General features: G+C 43.4%; 3 protein-coding genes across 7 annotated transcripts in view; 2 read left to right on the top strand and 1 right to left on the bottom strand.

Annotated features, from left to right (window-relative positions):
• LOC127365058 (uncharacterized) overlaps positions 1 to 26,194 on the bottom strand; it is a 205,371-nt gene that overhangs the window by 136,442 nt on the left and 42,735 nt on the right. The window contains exon 2 of one of the 5 annotated variants that reach the window (XM_051402788.1): positions 11,528 to 11,771. The exons of 2 other annotated variants lie outside the window; for them this stretch is intronic. The gene's annotated coding sequence lies outside the window, so the exon portion shown is untranslated. Of the gene's footprint in view, positions 1 to 11,386; positions 11,772 to 26,194 lie in introns of those variants that run through there. 2 more of the 5 variants (XM_051402786.1, XM_051402785.1) reach the window with 2 other exon arrangements.
• On the top strand, positions 1,948 to 5,073 carry LOC127365064 (olfactory receptor 6N1-like). The gene has a single exon (XM_051402794.1). The coding sequence runs from the start codon at positions 3,570 to 3,572 to the stop codon at positions 4,515 to 4,517; it is 948 nt and encodes a 315-aa protein (XP_051258754.1). The 5' UTR covers positions 1,948 to 3,569; the 3' UTR covers positions 4,518 to 5,073.
• Positions 11,989 to 26,194, top strand: part of itgav (integrin, alpha V) — a 51,733-nt gene continuing 37,527 nt past the window's right edge. The window contains exons 1-5 of the mRNA XM_051402734.1: positions 11,989 to 12,498; positions 14,477 to 14,604; positions 24,422 to 24,513; positions 24,785 to 24,899; positions 25,747 to 25,808. Of these exons, the coding sequence (XP_051258694.1) occupies positions 12,335 to 12,498; positions 14,477 to 14,604; positions 24,422 to 24,513; positions 24,785 to 24,899; positions 25,747 to 25,808 (561 nt within the window). The 5' untranslated portion in view covers positions 11,989 to 12,334. The remainder of the gene's footprint in view (positions 12,499 to 14,476; positions 14,605 to 24,421; positions 24,514 to 24,784; positions 24,900 to 25,746; positions 25,809 to 26,194) is intronic.

The following is a 26,194-nucleotide window of genomic DNA, read 5'->3' as shown; positions in this document are numbered from 1 at the left end:
TAGACAGTGGAAAGGATGCTGAAATAAATATTTTACGTGCAGGTTTCTCTATGTACATGACTTAGGTGAATATGACAGTATATACAGTATGTACAGCATAAGTAGATCCAAATGATAGTATTTATGTTTTTATGTTTTAAAGAAGAAACATAAATAATAAATAGTTTACAGGTTCAGTGAATATTAGAGTCCTAGGGTTATTGTACAGGGCAGATAACTGTTGGGCAGAGTGATGATTTGTGGGTAGAAACTGTTCCTGTGTCTGTTTGTTTTGCGTACAGTACTCTGTAGCGCCTACCAGAGGGGAGAAGGTGGAACAGGTTGTGTCCAGGGTGAGATGGATCTGCAGGGATGTTTCCTGCCCATTTTCCTGACTCTGGACCAGTACAGGTCCTGAATGGAGGGCAGGTTAGCACCAATGATCCTCTCTGCAGTCCTGACTGTCCACTGTAGTTTGTTTCTGTCCTGTTTGGTGGCCGATCCAAACCAGACAGTGATGGATGAACAGAGAACAGACTGAATGATTGCGATGTAGAACTAGATCAGCAGTTCCTGAGGCAGGTTGAGCTTCCTGAGCTGGAACAGGAGGTATGCAGACTCATCACCGTCTCGGATGCGGCCAATGACTGTTGTGTCGCCTGCGAACTTCAGGAGTTTGACAGACTGGTCTCTCGAGGTGCAGTCATTGGTGTAGAGGGAGAAGAGCAGTGGGGAGAGCACACACCAGTGCTAATTGTTCGGGTGCTGGATGTGATGTTTCCCAGCCTCACTAGCTGCTGTCTGCCGGTCAGGAAGTTTGTAATCCACTGTCAGGTGGAGGCTGGCACAGTGAGCTGGGTGAGGTTGGTGTTGAGGATGTTTAGGATGGTGATGTTGAACGCCGAGCTGAAGTCCACAAACAGGATCCTTGCATATGTCCCTGGAGAGTTGAGGTGTTACAGGATCTGGTGCAGTCCCATGTTGACTGCATCATCCACTGACCTGTTTGCTTGGTAGGCAAACTGCAGGGCATCCAGCAAGGGGCCTGTAATGTCCTTCAGGTGGGCCAGTACCAGTCTTTCAAAGGACTTCATGACTACAGATGTCAGGGCGACATGCCTGTAGTCATGTAGTCCTGTGATAGAGAGTTTTATGGGGACAGGGATGATGGTGGAGCGTTTGAAGCAGGAAGTAACTTCACAAGACTCTAGTGATCTGTTGAAGATCTGTGTGAAGATGGGGGCCAGCTGGTCAGCACAGATTTTCAGGCAGGATGATGACACTCGATCTGGTCTTGATGCATTCCTGATCTTCTGTCTCTGAAAGACCTGACACACATCTTCTTAACAGATCCTCACAATTGCAGGTGGGGATTTCAGAGGGGAGGGTGGCAGGGTGGCAGGGGTTGTAGGTAGCTGTTTGATTTCGAGCCGGGGAGGGGTGTGAATGTGGGGTTTCTAAATCTACAGTAAAATACATTCAGTTCATCAGCCAGTTGATGGTTCTCCATATTGGGGGGGGGGTCTCCTGTTGCTGGTGATGTTCTGCAGGCCTTCACACTGACGCAGGTTCACACAACTTTGACCCCCATTTGTCAGCATGTTTCTGACCTGGTTGTGCAGGATTCAGTCCCCACTTCTGTAGGCCTCCTCTTTGGTCTTATGAAGCTGTCTGAGTTTTGTTGTAAACCAGGGTTTGTGGTTGTTGTATGTGCAGAAGGTCTTAGTCGGCACGCACGTCCTCACAAAAACTGATGTATGATGTCACAGAGTCGGTGAGTTCATCCCAATCTGTAGCGGCAGCCTCAAAAACATTGCAATCAGTGCAGTCAAAGCAGGCCTGTAGTTTCAGCTTTGACTTGTTGGTCCATCTTCTCACAGTCCTGACCACAGGCTTCGGAGATTTAAGTTTCTGCCTGTAGGTCGGGATAAGATGAACCAGACAGTGATCAGAGAGTCCCAAGGCAGCAAAGCGAACAGAGTGGTAGGCATCCTTGCATTGTGGTGTAGCAGTGGTCCAGTGTGTTAATATCCCTGGTGGGACACTTAATAAGCTGTCTAAGGTCATGTCTGAGGAACAATGAGCAGGGAGTCTGGATGTTTTTTCCACCCGTTTGTTATCTGGTCAGCCAGGTGTAGTAAGGCCTCACCAACACAGGCCTGAGGTGGGATGTAAACGCCGACCAGAATAAAAGACGAAAACTCCCGCAGTGAATAAAAGGGTTTGCAGTTTACGAATAAATGAAGTTTTATAACTAGTTTCTGGAACAAAGAGCCCCCCTTGCACTCATCTAATTTCCGCTCAAAATGTACTTAAGCACACCTTATCCCTTTACTCCGTCCTTGACTCAGTTTTCACACAATCTGCGTCAATCAAAATGAGTACCTTGAACCATGGAGAATGAGCGCCTCCTCAACCCTTCAGACAACAACCTGATGAAGATGACTGGCACACTCCCGAAATCTCAGAGTCCTCCTCTCCGCCATCCCTTCTCGTCTCAACAATCCATATTCCCCGATGCTCCCAGCCTTTATCCACAAACAACTCCAACACCATCAGGCTTTCGCCCCTCAGCAGCTCCAGGGTAAGACCTTGTCTTCGGTGGCCAAGAGACATTCCTGTTTTCCACAGCTCTCCCCATAGCCAGATCCTGGGCTTTTCCCATCTATCCTCACATGCATAACAACTTCACTCTAGCCACCGCATTACCTCCAGTGCGCCCAGTCGTATACTCCCAACCATCCCCCATGTCACCCACTCTCAGACAACAGATTCTCGCTCAAAACTATGTTGACCTCACCCATTTATTACATCCGTGCACATGCAACCCTCATGTTCCCAGAGAACTGCACTCTGTCCAATCAAACTCAAACAGCCACTGTCTACCCGCTCTAAAGAACTTCCTGCAATAGAATTCACCTTCTCATTCCCCCTGTACCATGACATAATCTGTTCAGCCTTCTCCAGCCGCAGGTCAGAGCTGGACTATTACATGTCTCTGATCCTTGACCTGGCCTGACCTGGTTTGGTAGCAATGTATTTTACACATACCACATTCTATTGACATCCCAAACTGACTGTCGCCTGCAACAATTCAACAGCCCCTCCTACATCTATCACTCCTAAACCCGCAAATGTTCAACCAACCACCCTCGGCCCTCTTCCCAAGGGAGTTGACAAGAGAGGCAGACCTCCTCTACCAGAGCGGGAGGATGTTTTGTAATAACTTCAACTTTATTTCCCTTTGGACACTACCTGTACACACTGCTCGCATCCTAGCAGCAGAATCAGATAAAGTTTCCACAGCTGCTTCAGTCTGGATCATTAAAGGGTGGACGCTGTCGAAGCTTTCATTGAACAAGCTGATTAACATGCATGTATTTTCATTACTATGATTAGCTAGGTTGAACCTTGGTTCTGAATGTGGTACATCTAGCTTTGGATATATTTTTGAACACATTTTTATGTGCATAGGAAACGAAAGGATACCTTGATTCTCATTTCATTTTTACTTTCCTATCATTTAATTATACTGTATATTGTTTCTTGTTCTGTGTGTCCGTCTCTCTTTTTGTTTCTGTTGTGCAGACATGAAGAGCAACAACAGCCTAAATCCTGTCTATTTCCAGTTGACTCTGTTTGCAGATTATGGGTCCCTCAGATATCTGTTCTTCAGTCTGTGTCTGTTGGTCTACATGACTATAATCTCTGCTAACGTTGTCATTATTCTGACAGTCTGCCTGGAGAAGTCTCTGCATCAGCCCATGTACATCTTTATCTCTTTTCTGTCTTTAAACTCTCTGTACGGCTCAGCCGGCTTCTTCCCCAGGTTTCTGATGGACATTCTGTCTGACACTCATTTCATCTCACGTGCATCTTGTTTCATCCAGATATATGTTATTTACACATATGTATCATTTGAGCTGACACTTCTCGGCATCATGGCCTATGATAGATTGGTTGCTATTTGCCAGCCTTTACACTATCACAGTAAAATGACCTTTAGGATGGTGAGGAATCTTATCATATTTGCTGTGGTCTACCCTGTATTTGTTATTGGTATCGGTCTCTATCTCACTGTCCGATTGCCTTTGTGTGGAAATAAACTGCACAGGCTTTTCTGTTCTAACTGGCCTGTAGTGCAGCTCTCCTGTGTGGACACAAGTCTGAACAACATAGTAGGTCAGTTTGTTACAATGACAACCATCTTCATCCCCCTGTTCTTTGTCCTGTACACCTACCTTCGCATTCTGCTGGTTTGCAAGAGAAGCACTTCTGAATTCAGAGGAAAGGCGTTACAAACCTGCCTGCCTCACATTGTGACATTTATGACCTATTCTTTCTCTCTGTTCTGTGAGCTTTCATTGACTCGATTTGAGGGTGATGAAAAGAATCCAGTCATCACAGTAGTTTTATCTTTAGAGTATTTGATCATTCCCCCATTTAATAACCCTCTAGTTTATGGCCTGAATCTGCCTCAAATAAAAGGAGCCATATTTAGATTTCTGAAGATTCGCAAAATTTGTGCTAAAATGTAAAACTCAACATGCACATATTTCAAACAATGTTAATCACAAAATATACTGATGGAATATGTTAAATGTTATTTGTCTTAAGATGTCATTTGTTATGACATTCATTTTAAGGAGATCAGAATATCTATGAATAGAATAGGTGTCATCTTAAAATATATTAACCTGATCCAAAGAAATTATATTGATATTGCCGAAGTTGTATATGGATGGCTCATTTCACAGCTGCTCAGGCTGAAATACATCAGTCAAATGTAAAAGCACACCTGCCATGCCATAAAACCTACTATGTGCTGTTTCTCCTGACAAATTAAAGGTCAATAAGAATAGGACCTAATAGGTTCCTTAGGTCTGATAACCTACAACTAGATTTGATAGGATTTTAGGTGTGTATGGTAGGAATGTGGATGTTAAATGTCTGTTTGTTGTATTTTCTACTCCTAACTTCATATGTTGCTCTTTGTTTATTCTGTATATTAACATCAATATGTTGTTGTGGTATGAACCAGTTGCCCTTTGTAATTATAAATAAATAAGACAAATAGTAAATAAATTAACAAGACATTGCTGAGTTTGATGGAAATGTAACTGATTTATGACTAAATAGGCCTACCTCCAAAACTAACGTAACGGACACACAAAAATGTTGACGTGATGAAGCCGCTAGACAAAAAGTATAAGAATCAAAGAAGAAGTTATTATGGTTCATCCTGATTGGAACATGAATATGTGCAATAAATATCAGGTCAATCCATCAAAAGGTAGTTGAGACATTTCACTAAATTCCAAATGTCCTAAAAGTCAAGCATCGAAGTCAGCACTACATTTTCTCTGGTGACCATGAATGTCCGTACAAAATCTCATGGAAATCCATCCAGGAGAGATATTTAAATCTGGACCAAAGTGGTGAACCACCCCTTAATGAATCTCAGTAGCGTGACGAAAGAGGGAAAGAGAAAGGAATCAGGGCCGGTTGAATGGCAGGTTTCTGAACTGTTTCTGAAGTGACTGCTGTGTGGTTTTCTCTTGGTCCTGCCCAACTCATCCTTTGAGTATTTTTGTGTTGACAATTTGCGGTTAAATCGTTGCACTTGTCAGTTCTAACTCAGATTTTGCATTTGGATCCAGTATCTATAGTCTTGTTTGACAAGTGTGACAGTACGAACTGGCTCGCCATGGATCCAGCAGATGGTGGGTTTGTTCTACACCTTCTGTGTATACAAGGTTGTTGGATTAGGGTCCCTAGTCCAGAGTACTAGCCTGCTAGGCTGCTACCTGCCTGTCTTGACCCTGTGTGTCCTGAGTTGGCTAGCCAGCCACCTTTTCCTGAGTCCTCTGAGCCTTTATTGAACTGTTGAGGAGTCACCTTGACATCCAGCAGTCACCTTTTGAAGACATTCACTTGGCCATTTTCACAGGATCCCATGGAGACCACAGAAGGAAAAAAGGTTGTCATGGCTCCTGATGTCTCTGGCTGCCTCAGCTACACAGGACTTCGCCCTCATCACTGCCCATCGCTACTAAGCCAACACTTGTTCCTGCTTCCCCATCAACCATCTGGCTGACACCTGTTGAACGGCAGAAATCTCCTGTTCCTGCTTAATTGCAGCCATCTCATGAGACGCGACAGGCTTCAGTTCCTGTTCTGTGGCAGACCCGATTTCCCAAGCTGCGGCAGTCTCCAGTTCCTGTCAGTAGTTTCCAGTCTTTCAACCTGGCCACCAGCTTCTTTTCCTGTTCACCGGACGCCAGAAATATATCCAGCAGGTTTTGTTGACCTGCAGCTGAATTTTCTGGTGCCTTTCATCACCTCGAGCCCCGTCGCCAGCCACCAGAGGGGTTCTGCCTTTATCGCCAGCCTCACAAGCAGTTCCACCAGTCTGGTCAACCTCCTGCCCGTCTTGCAGAGGTGCTTCCCCTATGTCGCCAGCATCCACAGCCTTATCCAGAGCTGCTCCACCATTCTTCCTTGTCTCCTTTTCGCCTATCAGACCTGCTCCACCCAACTGCCTGGACTCCACCCTGTGTGCCTGAGGTCCAGACAAAGGTTCTGATGGGTTTTAAATTCCCACACCCACCATACAGAGCAGTGAGTGCAAATCACAGTCCACTCTTATGATTCATAAAGTGTGCTTTATCTTATTCTCTTGAGAGATCTGCCTGTTCTTTCGTCAAGATAATGACATAAATAAACCCGCTATTATGAGAAATAAAACCAGAGATAACGCAATAGTTAACTCATGATCTGAGATAAGTATTTAAAAAAACATTGGGATCCATCACTGTTAAGTGCTTCTGTACAAATGAAGTCAGGTTGTGAGTGGCTTTATTTCCCTTTGGACACTACCTGTACACACTGCTCGCATCCTAGCAGCAGAATCAGATAAAGTTTCCTCAGCTGCTTCAGTCTGGATCATTACAGGGTGGACGCTGTCGAAGTTCTCATTGAATAAGCAGATTAACATGCATGCAAAGCGAAAGGATACCTTGATTCTCATTTCATTTTTACTTTCCTATCATTTAATTATACTGTGTATTGTTTCTTGTTCTGTGTGTCCGTCTCTCTTTTTGTTTCTGTTGTGCAGACATGAAGAGCAACAACAGCCTAAATCCTGTCTATTTCCAGTTGACTCTGTTTGCAGATTATGGGTCCCTCAGATATCTGTTCTTCAGTCTGTGTCTGTTGGTCTACATGACTATAATCTCTGCTAACGTTGTCATTATTCTGACAGTCTGCCAGGAGAAGTCTCTGCATCAGCCCATGTACATCTTTATTTCCTTTCTGTCTTTAAACTCTCTGTACGGCTCAGCTGGCTTCTTCCCCAGGTTTCTGATGGACATTTGTCATTGTTGTTTTGTCTCTGGAGTTTCTGATCATTACCCCCATCAGTAATCCTCTAGTTTACGGCCTGAATCTGCCTCAGATTAGAAGAGTGATTTTTAAATTTCGATGGGTGCGGAGAATAGTTCCTCCTATATAATCCTATATAATCTAACAACCATCAAACTCAGTGAAACGTTAAAGAAGTTTGTATTCTCTATTAATCACATAATGTGCTTCTAAAATACTTGAATCTAACTGGCCTCAGAGGTCGGGGGGGGTTGGTCGGGTCAGGTCCTGGTCTAGAGCTTATTTTAGGTAGGGGTGACCTGACAATGCTTTTTATTTATTAAAATAATAATTTTAAAAAGTGTGTCCAAACCATTATATTTATATCTATTTGTTTTTCATCTACAGTAAAATAATAACGATTATATTTTTTGTGTTATTTATTCAGCCTTTTGTTCTCGAAACAAGAAATCCACATAGATAAGTGTTTCTGCCTTCTCTTCAGAGCTTACTGTCCAGAAAACAGAGGTTATTACTTCTCCTATATCCAAGTTAGAAATAACAAACACAAGGACTGACTTTGTTCCAGAGAAACAACAAAAAATGTTCAACAGGGCAGAAAACACATTAACAGGTTTAACATTTACACATTGTGATATCTGTATTAACTGGCTGAGTAAAATGTCTTTAAATCTGGATCATAGATTGATTCCAGCTTTATCCAGAGAACTGCTCACATCAGAGAACCAGTTTCTGACCACAACCCCCAGTGACCGTTCCTTATGTTTCCACTGTTTGTTTGTTCTGCCATCTAGTGGTTTCTGCATGTTCCTGCAATGTGTGACAGACTGAGGTAATGAACCCTGCAGAGGTCAGTGCAGCAGTCATTTTACATTTTACCACTAGGTGGCAGCGGAACTATTGAATTCATGTGACTGCTGCTGTGCGTGTGCTGTGTGAGCCTCCAACAAGTTAAACAGAAGGTGTGTATGTACAACAGACTTACACTAAGTGGCCTTTGTGTATCTGCAAGTTCAAAACCTCCACATCCTTCATTTCTTCTTCTGGGGCCACCCTGAACAAGGTAAAAGTACTGATCCACAGCAAAGCATCATGTTCTATAAGATCATGTTTTCAGCTTTGTGCATTTTCCTGATAATATAAGAAGTTTTTTAAGCTGTTTTACATTTTATTTTAACACATAAAGGAACTCTTCTTAAACATTCAACATCAACACATCTGGAGATAAAAGGTTTCCACTAGACAGGAAGGTAAAGTAACTAAAGTTGTCCGACAAAAGTAATGGAGTACAAGTATAAAAGTGCATAAAGTGGAAATATTCAAGTACCTGGAATTTGTACTTAGTTACATTTCACCACCGTGCACCAGAGGTTGTGTGTCGGCGCCACTGCGACGCCACATCCCCTTACCAAACTAAAAAGGACGTAAATATTCTCAGGATGAACTGAATGCAAACAACAATAAGGAGGCTGACCCTTAGCATTGCACTCCATAAGACTCAATACTATCAGACATCTTTTATTGCAGCCGATGGAGTGCCCCCTGCTGGCCTTTACACAGAAAGCAGCTTTAAGACACTTCCGCGTTGACTTCACAGACCAGAAGCTCTGTCTGCTATATGTAATAACTATATTTATATATTTATTTATGTACAAACGGTCAGCGGTCCTTTAAAGGTTCAGTCCTCACAAAGATAGATGTATAAGCACGCACACACACACACACACACTGTAATCTGCATAGCTGAGCCTTACACAATGTGCTTTACACACACACACACACACACACACACACTCTAACCTCCCCCCTCCCGGGAGTCTCGGGGGAGTTCAGCCGCACATTCTTGAGTGTAAACTTCATTGTAGCAGTGATTCAGAGCAGCTCATGGCCAAATAAGACGAAAACCCTTCAGCTCGCTCGCTGGCTGTGACTCTGAGCCTCTGCTGTACAGAGAGTGTGTGTGTGTGTGTGTGTGTGTGTGTGTGTGTGTGTGTGTGTGTGTGTGTGTGTGTGATACAGGCAGCGTGAGTGTGTGTGTGTGTGTGTGTGTGTGTGTGTGTGTGTGTGATACAGGCAGCGTGAGTGTGTGTGTGTGTGTGTGTGTGTGTGTGTGTGATACAGGCAGCGTGAGTGTGTGTGTGTGTGTGTGTGTGTGTGTGTGTGATACAGGCAGTGTGTGTGTGTGTGTGTGTGTGTGTGTGTGTGTGTGTGTGTGTGTGATACAGGCAGTGTGTGTGTGTGTGTGTGTGTGTGTGTGTGTGATACAGGCAGCGTGTGTGTGTGTGTGATACAGGCAGTGTGTGTGTGTGTGTGTGTGTGTGTGTGTGTGTGTGTGTGTGTGATACAAGCAGTGTGTGTGTGTGTGTGTGTGTGTGTGTGTGTGATACAGGCAGCGTGAGTGTGTGTGTGTGTGTGTGTGTGTGTGTGTGTGTGTGTGTGTGATACAGGCAGTGTGTGTGTGTGTGTGTGTGAGATACAGGCAGTGTGTGTGTGTGTGTGTGTGTGTGTGATACAGGCAGTGTGTGTGTGTGTGTGTGTGTGTGTGTGTGTGTGTGTGATACAGGCAGTGTGTGTGTGTGTGTGTGTGTGTGTGTGTGTGTGATACAGGCAGCGTGTGTGTGTGTGATACAGGCAGTGTGTGTGTGTGTGTGTGTGTGTGTGTGTGTGTGTGTGTGTGTGATACAGGCAGTGTGTGTGTGTGTGTGTGTGTGTGTGTGTGTGTGTGTGATACAGGCAGTGTGTGTGTGTGTGTGTGTGTGTGTGTGATACAGGCAGCGTGTGTGTGTGTGTGTGTGTGTGTGTGTGTGTGTGTGTGTGTGTGTGTGTGTGATACAGGCAGTGTGTGTGTGTGTGTGTGTGTGATACAGGCAGGTGTGTGTGTGTGTGTGTGTGTGTGATACAGGCAGTGTGTGTGTGTGATACAGGCAGTGTGTGTGTGTGTGTGTGTGTTTATCTCTAACTGATCACTTCCTGCAGCAAACATTCGTCCTGTGATGTTTTTATTGTTAACAATGAAACTGGACTCAGAATAACTTCTGCACATAATGTCTCTGATCCAGCAGTAATTAACTGTCCCTGTTGTTGGTGACGCCAGCCTGTCTTACAGAAGTGTGTCTGTCTGATGCCTAGAATGAACTTCCTGTTGTGTGTTTGTGTGTGTGTGTGTGTGTGTGTGTGTGTGCAGCATCAAGTTAAATGCTGACTGACCAGAAATTACAGGAAACACATGTATCTTCAGAATAAAAGCATATGTGCTGTCTGGTGAAATGTGTTTAAAGTGAGTCTCATTTTTGTCCACACGGGTACCCTTACTTCTTATTTCTTACTTCTTACTTCTTACCGACCCCTCTGGCGGTACCGACCACTGGGGTCAGCGAGGTCATCAGGGTCCTGCATACAGTCACATAAATAGATTAACTGTAGGTCTTCATCAGCATCTGGACCAGATCCCACGAGGCCCCCGTACAGACAGACAGAGAGACAAACAGACAGACAGAGAGACAGAGAGACAGGCAGACAGACAGACAGACAGACAGAGAGACAGAGAGACAGGCAGACAGAGAGACAGGCAGACAGAGAGACAGAGAGACAGGCAGACAGAGAGACAGAGAGACAGGCAGACAGAGAGACAGAGAGACAGGCAGACAGAGAGACAGAGAGACAGGCAGACAGAGAGACAGGCAGACAGAGAGACAAACAGACAGACAGAGAGACAGAGAGACAGGCAGACAGACAGACAGAGAGACAGAGAGACAGACAGACAGAGAGACAGAGAGACAGGCAGACAGAGAGACAGAGAGACAGGCAGACAGAGAGACAAACAGACAGGCAGACAGAGAGACAAACAGACAGGCAGACAGAGAGACAAACAGACAGACAGACAGAGAGACAGGTAGACAGGCAGAAAGAGAGAGGCCACCGTACAGTGGAGGACTCGACCGACCTGCAACCATCTTTGCTTCTGTCTGATAATATTACCAACATTAAATAAAGTTTTAATTAAACTGTTAAAATAAGAATTCAATTCAATTCAATTCAATTTTATTTGTATAGCGCCAATTCATAACAGAAGTTATCTCAGGACACTTTTCAAATAGAGCAGGTCTAGACCGAACTCTTTAAAACATTAATTACAGAGACCCAACAGTACCACCATGAGCAAGACCTTGGAGACAAGGGCAAGGAAAAACTGCCTGTTAAAAGGCAGAAACCTAGGACAGATCCTCCGGCTCTAGGTGGGTGGGAGAGAAAGAGAGAGAGAGAGAGAGAGAGAGAGAGAGAGAGAGAGAGAGAGAGAGAGACAGACAGACAGACAGACAGACAGACAGACAGGTGCACAGCAACAACAGTACTGGCAATGGCAATCTAGCAGGACCATGGCAGGAGGCTCCACCAGGATCGATAAGAACCTGCGAGACGAGAAAGAACTCCGGGAAGAAGTGAAGTTAGTAACTATTTTTTACAATTAAAGTTATCTAACATTACAGTTAGCGACAGTTAGCTTCTTTTAGCATAAATCTCTCTCTCAGGACTAAACCTGCTCCCAGCAGACTAGGGATGCTTTTGTTTTGAAAAGCCTGAACCGGACGTCGCGTTGTGCTGTGACGTGTTGATCCAGCACACACACACACACACACACACAGACACACACACACACAGTCACGGCCTCTCCCGGGAACTGTTCCGTGTTTCTGCTGCTTCCATCGGCTAACGAACCGCCGGACAGAACCGGACAGAATCCGAACCCGCTCGGTTCCTAACGGCTCCGGTCGAACCCGGAAGTGCTCTTTGTTTAGCTCTTATATGAGGACGTGCTGTGTTTGCGGTTATGGGACAGAACCGCTGTTAGCGGGACTTTGAACCAGTTTTAAGGGACGCTGGGTGGAGACCGACCGCAGGCTAACTCCGCTCTTCATCAGGCTCTTCATCAGGCTCTTCATCAGGCTCTTCATCAGGCTCTTCAGCGGCCGCCATGGCGGGACGACGCTCGGCTCTCGGGCTGCTCGTCCTGGTTCTCGTCGTCCACCGCGGCGGCTCCTTCAACCTGGACGCCGACAACCCCTCCGTGTACTCCGGCTCTCAGGGCAGCTACTTCGGCTTCTCGGTGGACTTCTTCAAACCCGCAGACAGCCAGAGGTAAGAGCCGAGGAAGAGGAGGAAGAGGAAGGTGTAAAGTCTGCTGTCCCTTTAAATCTCAGTTATTATCAGGTTCTAACGACCTGTATCAATATATATATTATATTATATTATATTATATTATATTATATTATATTATATTATATTATGTTATATTATATTATATTATATTATATTATGTTATATTATATTATGTTATATTATATTATATTATGTTATGTTATATTATATTATATTATATTATATTATGTTATATTATATTATATTATGTTATGTTATATTATATTATGTTATATTATATTATATTATATTATGTTATATTATGTTATATTATATTATATTATATTATGTTATATTATGTTATATTATATTATATTATATTATATTATGTTATATTATGTTATATTATATTATATTATATTATATTATGTTATATTATATTATATTATGTTATGTTATATTATATTATATTATATTATGTTATATTATATTATATTATATTATGTTATATTATGTTATATTATATTATGTTATATTATATTATATTATGTTATATTATATTATATTATATTATATTATATTATATTACATCATATTATGTTATGTCTGTAGCTCTGTCTGTCTGTCTGTGGCTCTGTCTGTCTGTCTGTGGCTCTGTCTGTCTGTGTGTCTGTCTGTCTGTGGCTCTGTCTGTCTGTAGCTCTGTCTGTCTGTCTGTCTGTCTGTCTGTCTGTCTGTCTGTGGCTCTGTCTGTCTGTGGCCCTGTCTGTCTGTCTGTAGTTTGTCTGTCTGTCTGTGGCTCTGTCTGTGGCTCTGTCTGTCTGTGGCTCTGTCTGTGGCTCTGTCTGTGGCTCTGTCTGTCTGTGGCTCTGTCTGTGTGTCTGTCTGTCTGTCTGATCAAATATACAGTGCTGTCAGTACAGACAATACTGGTCATTGATTACAGACAGGCAGACAGACAGACAGACAGACAGGTAGACAGTCAGACAGACAGACAGGCTGTGGGACAGTGGATCTATGAACAGCTGTCTGCAGCCGTTGAATGCTGTAGCGCCATCATCAGTCCAACATTTTAATTTATCCACAACTTTAGTTTACAAACAGCTCTCTCCTCTGTCCTCTCTCTCCTCTGTCCTCTCTCTCCTCTGTCCTCTCTCTCCTCTCTCCTCTCTCTCCTCTCTCCTCTCTCTCCTCTGTCCTCTCTCTCCTCTCTCCTCTCTCTCCTCTCTCTCCTCTGTCCTCTCTCTCCTCTGTCCTCTCTCTCCTCTGTCCTCTCTCTCCTCTCTCCTCTCTCTCCTCTGTCCTCTCTCGTCCTCTCTCCTCTGTCCTCTCTCTCCTCTCTCCTCTCTCGTCCTCTCTCCTCTCACCCCTCTCGTCCTCTCTCCTCTGTCCTCTCTCTCCTCTCTCCTCTGTCCTCTCTCCTCTGTCCTCTCTCTCCTCTCTCGTCCTCTCGTCCTCTCTCCTCTCTCTCCTCTCTCCTCTCTCGTCCTCTCTCTCCTCTCTCGTTCTCTCTCCTCTGTTCCCTCTCTCCTCTCTCCTCTCTCCTCTCTCGTCCTCTCTCCTCTGTCCTCTCTCGTCCTCTCTCCTCTCTCGTCCTCTCTCTCCTCTCTCGTCCTCTCTCCTCTGTCCTCTCTCTCCTCTCTCCTCTCTCCTCTGTCCTCTGTCCTCTCTGTCCTCTCTCGTCCTCTCTCCTCTCTCGTCCTCTCTCTCCTCTCTCGTCCTCTCTCCTCTGTCCTCTCTCTCCTCTCTCCTCTCTCCTCTGTCCTCTGTCCTCTCTCTCCTCTCTCGTCCTCTCTCCTCTCTCCTCTCTCTCCTCTCTCCTCTCTCTCCTCTGTCCTCTCTCGTCCTCTCTCCTCTCTCGTCCTCTCTCTCTCTCCTCTGTCCTCTCTCGTCCTCTCTCCTCTCTCGTTCTCTCTCCTCTGTCCTCTCTCCTCTGTCCTCTCTCCTCTGTCCTCTCTCCTCTGTCCTCTCTCCTCAGGTCCTCTGTTCTGATTGGAGCTCCTCGGGCTAACACCTCATCTGACATAGTTGTGGAGAGAGGAGCAGTGTACAGCTGTCCCTGGAGGAGCTCTTCCTCCTGCCAGCAGCTGCAGTTCGACATCACAGGTACCGAAAGCTTCAGATTACTGACCCTCCACTGACCCTCCACAGCCACAGACCCTCCACTGACCCTCCACAGCCACAGACCCTCCACTGACCCTCCACAGCCACAGTGTGGCTGTAATGTAATGTAGTTCCACAGTAAAGAAGCTGGTTGCTGACTCAGTGCTCAGTGAAAGCTCACAGCTGAGACCATTGGAGCCGATTTGTAGGCGGGATGAAGAATGGGAACGTAATGTTTGTGCCAGAGCCAGAAACCTGTAGTTAACTTGATTCAAGTACAGATCACATCCAGGGTGGGTCAGGATTATATGTCCTGTGTCAGAGTCTGGCTTCAGTTCACTCTGAGATCAGATGGTGTTCTGCACTCAGTGTGAACCAGCTGACAGGAAACATCCCGACACATCCTGCTCATTATGTTTACAGTTAGGATTCTTTCTCCTTTACTGTGAAGCTGATGAATATCTGAGCAGTGTACGGCAGCAGGCAGCTGCTGGGTCACTTTCCTATGTAATGAGCAGCTTTCACAGATCGCAGTAAGAGTGTGTTACTGATGGGATAATGAGGGTTGGGCTCAGCCTGCTGCTCTTATCTCGTGTCTGGACACATTGAGGAATGTGTGGTGAAACAGGAGGTGTGTGGACTCGTCTGAGGACTGTGTGTGTGTGCTGCTCTTCCCAGCTCATTTATTGTTACAGGTTGTTTGCACTGTGTCATTGATACACTAACATTTAACTGTGTCAAATAGTTTTTCCTTTTATGTTTCCTATAATTGTTCTCGTTTCCTCTGAAATCTCGCTGCACTTTCCAGGAATCATGGTTAGTTGGTTGTGACTGTGGGCAGTTTGTTCTGGTTTACAGTGTAGTGGTTCAGGCTGATGTCTCATTAACACTCACATTTCTGTACAGCGGTGATCAGAAATGTAAGATTGTTGTGTGAACGTGAGCTCAGTGCAGAAGGAGAGGAGTCATTAAAAGAGCTCTAGTTAAAGGTCAACTCACACCTTTAATGCTCAGACTAAAAATGAACATAAATAAATAAAACCAGGAGGATGGAAACACACTGAAGTCAGTCACAAGTCAGACAGTTGTTTTATTGCTGGCAGTTAATTGACTACACCAGGGGTGCCCGTTACGTCGATCGCGATCTACCGGTCGATCGCAAAGGTGGTGTGGGTAGATCGCATGGCATTTAAAAAAAAAATATAGACGTCAGCCTATCATCCATTCTAACGTCTGACCGTTTCTGACACACCGGTCAGCGCGCATGCGCGCTTAACAGGTTACTATGGCAATTAACGTTAATTATGGCAACATTCCAGCAAGCTAGCGAGTTGCCCAGTTAGCCTAACTTATTTCTATAGCACTAAACTTAAGAAATGATAAAAAAATTAGTGGGGGAGCTGGACCAAGTAAAAAGCCCAAAACCTACCACTTCCATACGGAATGGGAGGAGGACTATTTTTTCACAATGTCCTATTCGAAGTGCGTTTGCCTCATCTGCAAATCTACCATTGCTATTCCAAAGAAGGGAAATGTGGAGCGGCATTTTCGGACTATACATAAAAGCTACAACACTGACTTTCCACCAAAAAGAGAACTGAGAAGGAAAAAGGTGTAAGAACTAAAATCCCAGTTGTCCGGACAGCAGGCCTTTTTCTCAAAGCTTACCACAAAAGCGAAGACCACCACCGAAGCATCGTTCCGGGTGAGTCACGTCCTCGTTAAAAATAAGAAATCCTTCCAAGACGGAGAGATGATAAAAGAGGCATTCGTTGAAGCAGCTGAATCGTTGTTTCAAGACTTTAAAAACAAACCAGAGATAGTATCTTCAATCAAAGCTCTCCAGCTGTCAAGAAGTACAGTTACACGTCGCTGTGAAGCAATGGCCGAAGATGTGACCCAGAAACTTTGGAGGGATATAGCGGACTGCGAGTGTTTCTCACTGCAATTGGATGAGTCTACAGACGTTAGTGACACAGTCCAGTTGTGCATTTTTATTCGTATGGTGTTTACCGATATGATTTCAAAAGAGGAGCTGTTAACAGTGCTGCCCATGAAAGAACACACACGGGGAGAGGACATTTTCAGTCTTTTAAAAACTTTATTGAGAAAACTCAGCTCCCAGTGTGGAAATTGGTGTCCATCACCACGGATGGTGCGCCCGTGATGATTGGCCGCTCAAATGGATTTATTGCCAAGTGCAGGGAGGATGATGCCTTCCCCGACTTCCTCAATTACCACTGCATAATACACCAACAAGCGTTATGCGCAAAAATGCTGAACATGAAAGAGGTTATGGATGTGGCAATGAAGATCGCCTGTTCTATTCGTGCCAGATCTCTTCAAAGACAGCTGTTCCGTGTGCATCTGGAGAAGGCAGACTGCGACCACACTGAATTGTTGCTACACACTGACGTGAGATGGCTTAGTCGAGGGAAATTCCTGCAAAGATTTCGAGAGCTCTGTCTGGAGATTAAAGAGTTTCTCCTTGCATCTAAACATGCAGAATACACCCAACTAAATGACGATCAGTGGCTACTAGACTTAGCATTTTTAACCGATCTGACCAACATGTTGAATGACCTCAATGTTGTGCTGCAAGGAAAAGACAAAACAGTGGTCAATATGATCAGCTCAGTTAATGCGTTCAAACGAAAACTGCAACATCTGGGCTCAAAGCTGCAGCGCCTTGGTTTGGCAAACTTCCAGAACCTCGTTTCAGAACTGGAGAGGCAAGGGAAGCCCTGTGTGCAATTTGACAGTGGATGCTACACAGAGCAGATTGAAAACCTTCTGTCAGACAAACAAACGGTTTCAAGACTTGCTTTATTGGAGCCAGTCGCTACATTCATGTGCTACCCATTTCGGGAGGATGCTGATGTTGATTTACTCGCATCAGAAATTGCAACACTGTTTCACCTGAACTCGTCTGGAGTGGAGGATGAGATCCTGACACTACAAGCTGACATTGAACTCAAGTCCAGGGTTCATGGGCAGTTTTGAAACTTACTCACAGAGGAAAAGTACCCCAACATGAGGAAATGTGCTACCTCCTTGACTGCATTATTCGGCTCTACTTATTTATGTAAGTCAGCCTTTTGCCACATGAAGATTATCAAGTCCAAATACCGTTCCACTATGACTGATGATCATTTGGAAGTGTGCTTGAGGCTGGCTATCAGCAGCTACTGTCCGGACTATGCATCCCTGGCTGACTCCATTCAGTGCAAGCCATCAGCGTGAGGTATGTACTCAGTATATATAATTAAATATATTTACTCATAATGACACTTAACTTAAATGAGACACAACATAAAGTGCTTGTCCACCTCAACCACTTTTTACATACCATCTAGCCGGCAAGTGTCTGGGGTTTGGTTATTAGTACAGATGTTGGGTTGAAACATGGTAAGGGAAATTGTATTATGTTTGCATTTGTGTTACATTAGATCTGGAAGGAACATTTTCCGTTTGATTAATTTGTGTGTTTCTCACCTCTTGTCTAGATTGCACCCAGGAACTGTCAAACCAGTCCCCGCCCAGGTGGACTCCTTTTATGGTCAAGTTCCTTGGGGAATGTGCCAAGTGTAGTATAGATGAGGGGGAAATTTAGGAGGCGTTTGGGAGATTTGTGATTTTTTGAGATTTTGAACAGTGTGCGTCTATTTTACTCTTTTGATATGTGTTGTGAGTTCTTTCTACTGTTATACCTATAAAACTTAACAATTTGGTATTAGATAAATGAATGTGTTATTGTTGTTGTTATCTTAATTGTTGCATCCTGTGGTAGGAGGAAGTTGCCAGGGGCCCCAGTTTAAAAGGGGTATAGAGATCAGAGTTGAGGTTATTTTTGATACCTCTAGTTACCTTTTTCCTAAGTTGTTTCCATTTGTTTTCATTTTTATTTTGTTTGTTGTTTTCTCTTCAGTTTGGGTCAAGCTGACCCTCACTGTAAATAAGCTGCACTGATCCACTGCTTGGAAAAAAAGGGAAATAAAAATTTGGACTGACTGAACAGTTTCAAGGTCCCTTTCTTCCTGCCTTCACTTATGTTTAGCAGTTTTTAATGTAGGTAGATCAGTTTGACCTGGTCATTTTGAAAGTAGCTCACAAGCCGAAAAAGTGTGGGCATCCCTGGTCTACACTGTTATTTCCACAGGGTAGAGAGCAGCTTTATCAGTCACACTGGGTGTGGGTGTATTTCCTCATGATAAAGGTTTAATCCAGCAGCGATGAAAGGTGCTCTGTTGAAACACCAGCTCCTGTATTTCCAAACCACTCATTCTCTCAGTGACAGTCTTTCATAATGAGCCCCTTTATGGTTCCCTGTGTTTTACCGACAGGCTGACAGCCAGTGGAGGAGAGCAGGAACAGGCCAGGGCTGTATTCAGTTGTCCCCTCGGGGGGCAACAACGGATTGATGCCCTGGTGAGGGTGATGCAATGAGTTGTTGTGCATTAGATAGAAATGTAGACCTTATGGTGGCGGTGAGTCTGCGAGCTGTTCCAGAGGTTTAAGACTGCATCTTAAACAAGTGCAGGAATTCAATAAAAAGAATAAAAACAATTAGAAGTTTGATGTTACTGTGATAAAGGCAGATAAACTTCAACTCTGATTTAAGTTCTCTAAATAATCTCTGCTGCAGTTTATTGGTTCGTACCAACAGAAACACTGAAGAGGAGAGTCGTAGGATCGTACTCACCAAAACGTTACAGCGTTCGATTCTTAGAGTGACAAGTTGTGTTTATTGTTTAATGTTTAAGATCAGCTGACAGATTATTTAACACAAGTACGGAGGAGAGTCAGGTAACAACGAGGGTTTCTATCGCCCCCTACAGGGCTGCTTTCTCTCTGCATCCTCCACCTTATCTGATGTCCTTTCTTTGAATTGAATTTAATAAATAGGAATGTTAATATCAAATGAAGGAAAACTATAATGTAAAAATGTAATTAAAAAACAAAGAAGAACTTATGTCAGTGATACAGTAAATTAAATTAATTAAATTAGTTATTTTTACACTTTTATGTTACATTTTCTCTTAAAACCCGTTTTACTGTTCATATTTTTAACTATTAACCTGCTAAATTCGACTCTTTTTGCACATTACCTTGAAACATTGCACATGTCCAGTTATTCACAGATATATTATGTATATATTAGCGTAACATATTTATTTGGTTTCATTTTGCACTATATTTCTCTGTGCTGCTATGCCAAATGTGAATTTCCTCTACAGGGGATCAATGAAGGATCATCTTATAGATAGATAGATATTCATTTATTTGTCCCACAATGGGGAAATTCAAATTTTACAGCAGCAACGTGGATAGAGAAAAAACAGTATAAAAAACAGTAAGAGTATGGACATAATAAAAACACTATGTACAAGAGAAAAAACTAAGAATCCACAACAACAGATAACACAAATAGTAGCAGCAGTTGCGCATGGGCAATAGATTGCACAGTGAATATGGTATGGTATTATGTTACTGTTGTTGTAAAACAGTGGATTACATTTAAAAAACTTAATGTAATATATAATAATAAGTTAAAGGACACAATGTGTTTGCAGTCACATATATAAACAACGAGGACACTGACAGACACTTTTAATAAAAACAGATTAATCACATTAAACCAAAGTCATTCCACATTCGTACTGAATATCAGCTGCTATTGATCGAGCTCATGTGAGTTTGCTCAACATGAGTTTCTTTCTGTTCTGTTATCTTATAAAAGGATGTTTATCTGGTCGTAGCTCTCCCTCCAGTCATTCGCTGCCTGCGGTTCCAGGTCTGTTATGTCCATAAAAGGTGAATTTGTCTCAAACAGCCTCAATAAATCTGCTGAAGTCAACACATTTTTACAGGATGTGTATATTTCAGCAGCATTCAGTTCCCAACCAACCATCTGCCCTGCTGAAGTGCCTCTGAGCAACAACACTGTAAGACCTCCCAACCTCTGAATAAAGGAGATAAACCAACTCATCAGTGAACTGTTGTTTTAACTTAAATGTGTTCAGTATTTTAAGTTCAGGAGATATAATTCCAGTTTGACTCATTTCCTTTAAGTAGACTTTATGTTAGCATTATAATGCTATATAGCTTAGCATTTTCTTTCTATCATAATCATCATAAGCTCGAGTATGCATTCAAATAATTCTTAATGATTCCCAAAGTGTAAAGATCTGATAGAAAGTAATAATCTGCTTTAGAGGAAGAAGTCACTAACTGAACCTGGTGGTAACATTTAAGGGACTTTATTCAGATCAATTCTGTTACTTCATTTACTCAAATTACCTCAATAATAAATGGTTTCTTTAGTTAATACTCAGATCAAACATTGTTTATATCTTTTTAGGTTTTACAGGGAAGAAACTTCAACAATGAAGTTGTTCCCTGCGGCTGTAATGTTAGTGAGTGGCCTAGTTGTGTGTGTGTGTGTGTGTGTGTGTGTGTGTGTGTGTGTGTGTGTGTGTGTGTGTGTGTGTGTGTGTGTGTGTGTGTGTGTGTGTGTGTGTGTGTGTGTGTGTGTGTGTGTGTGTGTGTCCCACAATAGAGCTCTTTGTTGTTGTTGATCTGACCTACGTGTTTGCTGTCCAAAGCTTTGCTGGACCACAGAGCAGAATTAACTGGAATTCTTCAGTGTGTGTGTGTGTGTGTGTGTGTATGAGTGTGTGTGTGTGACTCTGACTCAGTGTTTTTCCGCCCTGTTCCTGCTGTCAAACCATGATCCACCACAAGCTTTTGTTCCGGTTTTTATTTCGGCCCGTGCAGGATTATATCTGTCTGCTGGGACAGGAAGTGAGTGACAAACAAGGATATAAATACGAGTCAGACCCACGATGTTATAAATCCACCATCACTGCTCTCTGATTACAACTTCAGTGTTTCAGCCTGTGTGTTGAACTGATCGACTTTAATAACTCTGTATGCTGAGCTCCTTACATACTGAGATATCGGCCTATTGTGGATATTTTAAATGTTATACCACGCCTTAAAATTAAGAAGGCCTCGCGACCCCCTGTGAAGCTTTGGCGAGCCCCAGCCACCACCTGGATAGAGAGAGAGTCTGTGTACTCCCTTGTCCTGTGTAGCTAGCTAGCACTAGCACAGTAATATATGAACTATTATCACTATCTGCTCCAATGGGCTCAGCTAATAATCCCCAGATGAAGTCAGTCATAATTCCCATTGAAGAACATGAATATTTCCCACGTTGTCCTGAGATTGTCTAGAAATCAGGATTTACAGACACTGAAGCTGCAGTGACTGCAGCCGAAGCTCAGAGACAGCGAGGCAGAGCGCAGTGACTGCAGCCGAAGCTCAGAGACAGCGAGGGAGAGCGCAGTGACTGCAGCCGAAGCTCAGAGACAGCGAGGTAGAGCGCAGTGACTGCAGCCGAAGCTCAGAGACAGCGAGGCAGAGCGCAGTGACTGCAGCCGAAGCTCAGAGACAGCGAGGCAGAGCGCAGTGACTGCAGCCGAAGCTCAGAGACAGCGAGGGAGAGCGCAGTGACTGCAGCCGAAGCTCAGAGACAGCGAGGCAGAGCCCAGTGACTGCACTTACTGCAGGTTAACTCCCCAGTCCCAGCACTTGTTTCATACAGGAAATTAAAACCAGTGTCACTGTTGACAGACCTCCCAGCACAGTTATCTCTCTCGTGGTTTATGGACATAATGAGTAACAATAAATATTCAGAAAGGTCGACCCTTGTGTTTCTCTTTAGATACCACCCTCAGGCCTCAGGTATTATTAACTATTATTTGTTCATACAATGAGCATTACGGCCTCAGAGAGCTGCTGTCATTGCTGTAGACTGTTGACATAAACTAATTTCTTTGGTTCAGGGTTAAAGTCCTCCATTCGCAACAAAGAGTCTGTCACCAAGGAGAAGGTGTCATTAGCATGGTGACCAGCTGGCACAAACACTTGGCATCATATCCGCCATGATTACAGATCGGACATAAAACATCTGAAATGAACCCCTTTGTACCCAAACACTGGAGCCAGAGAGAGTCAGAGGACTTTAAATTCAGCCACAGCCAACATTTGTCATCGGACTGGAGTTTCCCAACCTGATGGGAAAATCCCCAACATTTCCTCACTCTCTGCACACAACATCCCCGACCACGCTCTAATATTTATCTGCTTCTTATCGCTCTGTTCTGTCTTTTATTCCAGCAGCACTCAGAGCTCGGTGCTGTTCTGTTGTTGGTATAGCCCAGCTTGAACAATCAGAACAGGGAAGCAAAATAACCAGATGTTGAATGACAAGTCAGAGTTATTTATTTTAAGGAAATTAGAGATTTTTTATTCTACTTCGTTTAAGAATGCTTGATTCTGATTGGCTGGGAGGAGGGCATTAACCCGGCAGGTTGCCCGCTGACTGAGCACAGCGTCATCAAATAGTAGATCAATACGCCGCTTGTATTTTTTTTCTATCACAGAAATTTCAAACATGAGGTCCATTGTAAAAATAAACCTTGTTTAAAAAAGTTTCTAAAATGTGTCGGAAATCTATCGGAGGGTCAGTCGATACATAGTTTCGCAAACGAGATACAATGTAGCAACTATGTTATTAAACTAGTGATCAGATGCAGCCTTGTGTGGTTGCTATAGAAACTAATTAGCTACAGCTGAGCTAACGTTATTCACCGTAGTTCTAAAGGGACTACTTTTTGAGGGAGATGAACTCAGAGTATACATTTAATAAGCATGCAATACGAATAAGAAAAAGCATAATTATTAAAGTATTTTGTTTTATTATGTTGGCAAGCAAGAAGTAGAATAAATGGGATAATCACCTCAAGGCAGGGCATACGTCTCGGGCGGTAACCTTCCACGAGCCTGGGCATATCAAACTGTTTATTGCCCTGCCTGAGGTGATTATCCCTTACATATAGAATGAAAAAGGTGAGCAAACAGGGCGGATGGGTGCTGTTTAAATTAAAGAAACAAATAAAACCAGAAGAGAACTCGAGGAGCTAAAACTGTCGGGCCGTGGTGGACACGCCTCCTCCGTAGCAGCCAATCGGGCACCAGGGAAAGACACTAGAAGAGATTTCTGTGTATACAGGACGACATAAAACAATAGGAGAAACAAGGGCAAACAGAAGTTGAATAACTTTCGATCAGTTCCAACCGGGACAAGAGTATTGATCTTTAAGGTGCTTTGTACAAAATTTCAGGTAGTCGGAGCATAAAAATCAAAAGCAGATCTTCCAAACGTGTTGTGAACTGGAGGACCTTGAAGTAAGCACCACTCATTAGACAAAAAGACCCTTAAACAGATACAGAATACTTATCCAGCTCTCAGAGTTATACAGGATGCAGTGTAGGCTTCCGACCGTTGTTCATCAGGAGTTAACTGTCTGAACCGTGTGTTCGACTCTCATTAATACAACTTGTATAGAGAGATCTGAAACTGAAGCTTTTTCATCACCGGAAACTAAACTAAACTGTCCACTGAAACCAGAAGTTCTGTTAAATTAGTGGTAATTTATGTCCTAAAGTTACTACATTTTATTCCCTCAAATTAGTCATTTGTGTCCTCAAGTAAGTAATTTGTTCAAGAGAGAGAAGAGACACTTTGAGAGTAACTAAAAGGTTCCTTCAGTCCACAACATTAGTCCTCTGACCACAACTACATCGTCCATCTATTGTATACGTTCTTCTATAGCTTTATAGAACAAACTGCAGATTTTAACTCTTTAAGATCACATCCTCAGTTATATTGTTATAATATATGTATTATATTTAACAATTTGTGACATTCACAGGTTCTGATTGGACCACATGGTGATCTCTCTCTTTACAGATAACAGGAGGAACGCAGAGGGGGCTCAGATGGAGTTTAAGTCCAAGCAGTGGTTCGGTGCCTCGGTCCGATCTAATGGAGAACACATCCTGGTAAGAAACAGACACACACAGTGACAGTGTGCAGCATTAATCAAACAATAATAGTCAATGAAACTCACTTCAGGTATAACATCACATATAAATAACATATTTTTTACTTTCTATGCATCGTATCGTATCTTATCTCATCGTATCGTATCATACTGATTTGTATCATCTTATTCTGATATGGTTGTTTGAGTTGAAGTTTTATATCCAGCACCAGAACCCTTACAGTACATATAAAGAAAATGAAATGTATCTTATTGTGTGTGTTCTCCAGGCCTGTGCTCCCCTGTACCAGTGGTCCACCTTTGGTGTCTCTGAGCGAGAGCCGGTGGGAACGTGTTACCTGAAGAAAGGCAGCAAAGTGGTCGAGTACTCGCCCTGCAGATCAGGTTCGTCCTTTCCTCACCGACTCCCTCGTCTGCTGTTCTACAGTTAACATGCAGTACACAACCAGAAGGATTGTGGGTGTTGGTTAAGCAACTCGCTCTGATCCACATTATGTTCTGGATCAGGGCTGATCAGGGCTGGTTACTGATGAGTAACCAGAACAAACAGTTGATCTTGCAACAAGCAATAATTAGCCAACATCATAACACAGAGACAATCTTTAAATCCCCCCCAGTGAGGAAACACACCCAGCCAGAGCAATGAATCACCACCAATCAGCTGCTGCTTCTCTGTAGTATGTCACTCATTAAAACACGATGTGAACGGACAGAATACCTCTCCTCCAAACTGCTACATCTATGAGTAACATCAAATTAAAGCTGACCCATGGATCCAGATCTTCTTCCTGTTACCTGCAGGCAACAACACCCCCACTCTCCTGATCTTATTGGTTACGGGTTAGCTTCCCTCTGGACCTTTAGTTCATTAAAGTCGCCACTCTTACCCTCTGAAAGGTCAAATGTGATTGGTTAATTTCATAGACTATAAATGGCCGTTGGTGACGCCACCCGTAGGTTTCTGAAGAGCCGTCGCCATCTTGGCAGTCCTGACTCTCATTTATTTGTGCAGTTAAACATGGGAACCTATAGAGACTGACTCACTGCTGGAGCCTCTAGTGGCCGTTAGAGGAAGTGCAGTTCATACAGACACTAGATTCTGGTGGGGTTTTCTTTCAGTTTTATGGTTAACGTTGATATGTTTAAAGCTCAGACTGTTCCCCTGCAGAATAACTCTGGCTACCTTCTTGTTTTACATTATTTAATGCTGCTCTTTTATTTCTTTGTCCAGATGCTAACTCACCAGAGGGGCAGGGCTTCTGCCAGGCCGGCTTCAGTGCCGACTTCCTTAAGGTAGCTCACCACGACTAACCCAAAACGACTGTCACATCTCATCACGTCATTATTTATACAGGCTTTAATTCAGAAGCTGCAGCAGTGTCAGAGTCTGGGATCACATTTTACTGACATTGCACACCGGTACAACTAATCCAGTGTAGGAGATATAGATACACATAAAGATGAATGATTGTTCATTGTTTTGAAGGGGATGCTAGTGGTTGTGAAATGCACACTTATAGCTTAGCATAAAGATTGGAAGCAGGGAAACAGCTAGCCTGTCTCTTGTCAACCTTCAGAAATACACAGAGAGACTGCTATCACGGTCAACATGCTAATGTGCTCACATTAACAGTGTTAAGAGTCAGATGTTCCTCAGGTTTAACCACCATCTTAGTTCA

Source organism: Dicentrarchus labrax, unplaced genomic scaffold, assembly GCF_905237075.1.
Source record: "Dicentrarchus labrax unplaced genomic scaffold, dlabrax2021, whole genome shotgun sequence".
Lineage (NCBI taxonomy): Eukaryota > Metazoa > Chordata > Actinopteri > Moronidae > Dicentrarchus > Dicentrarchus labrax.
The sequence above is the reverse complement of the archived record's forward strand: the minus strand, read 5'-3'. Positions and strand labels throughout refer to the sequence as shown.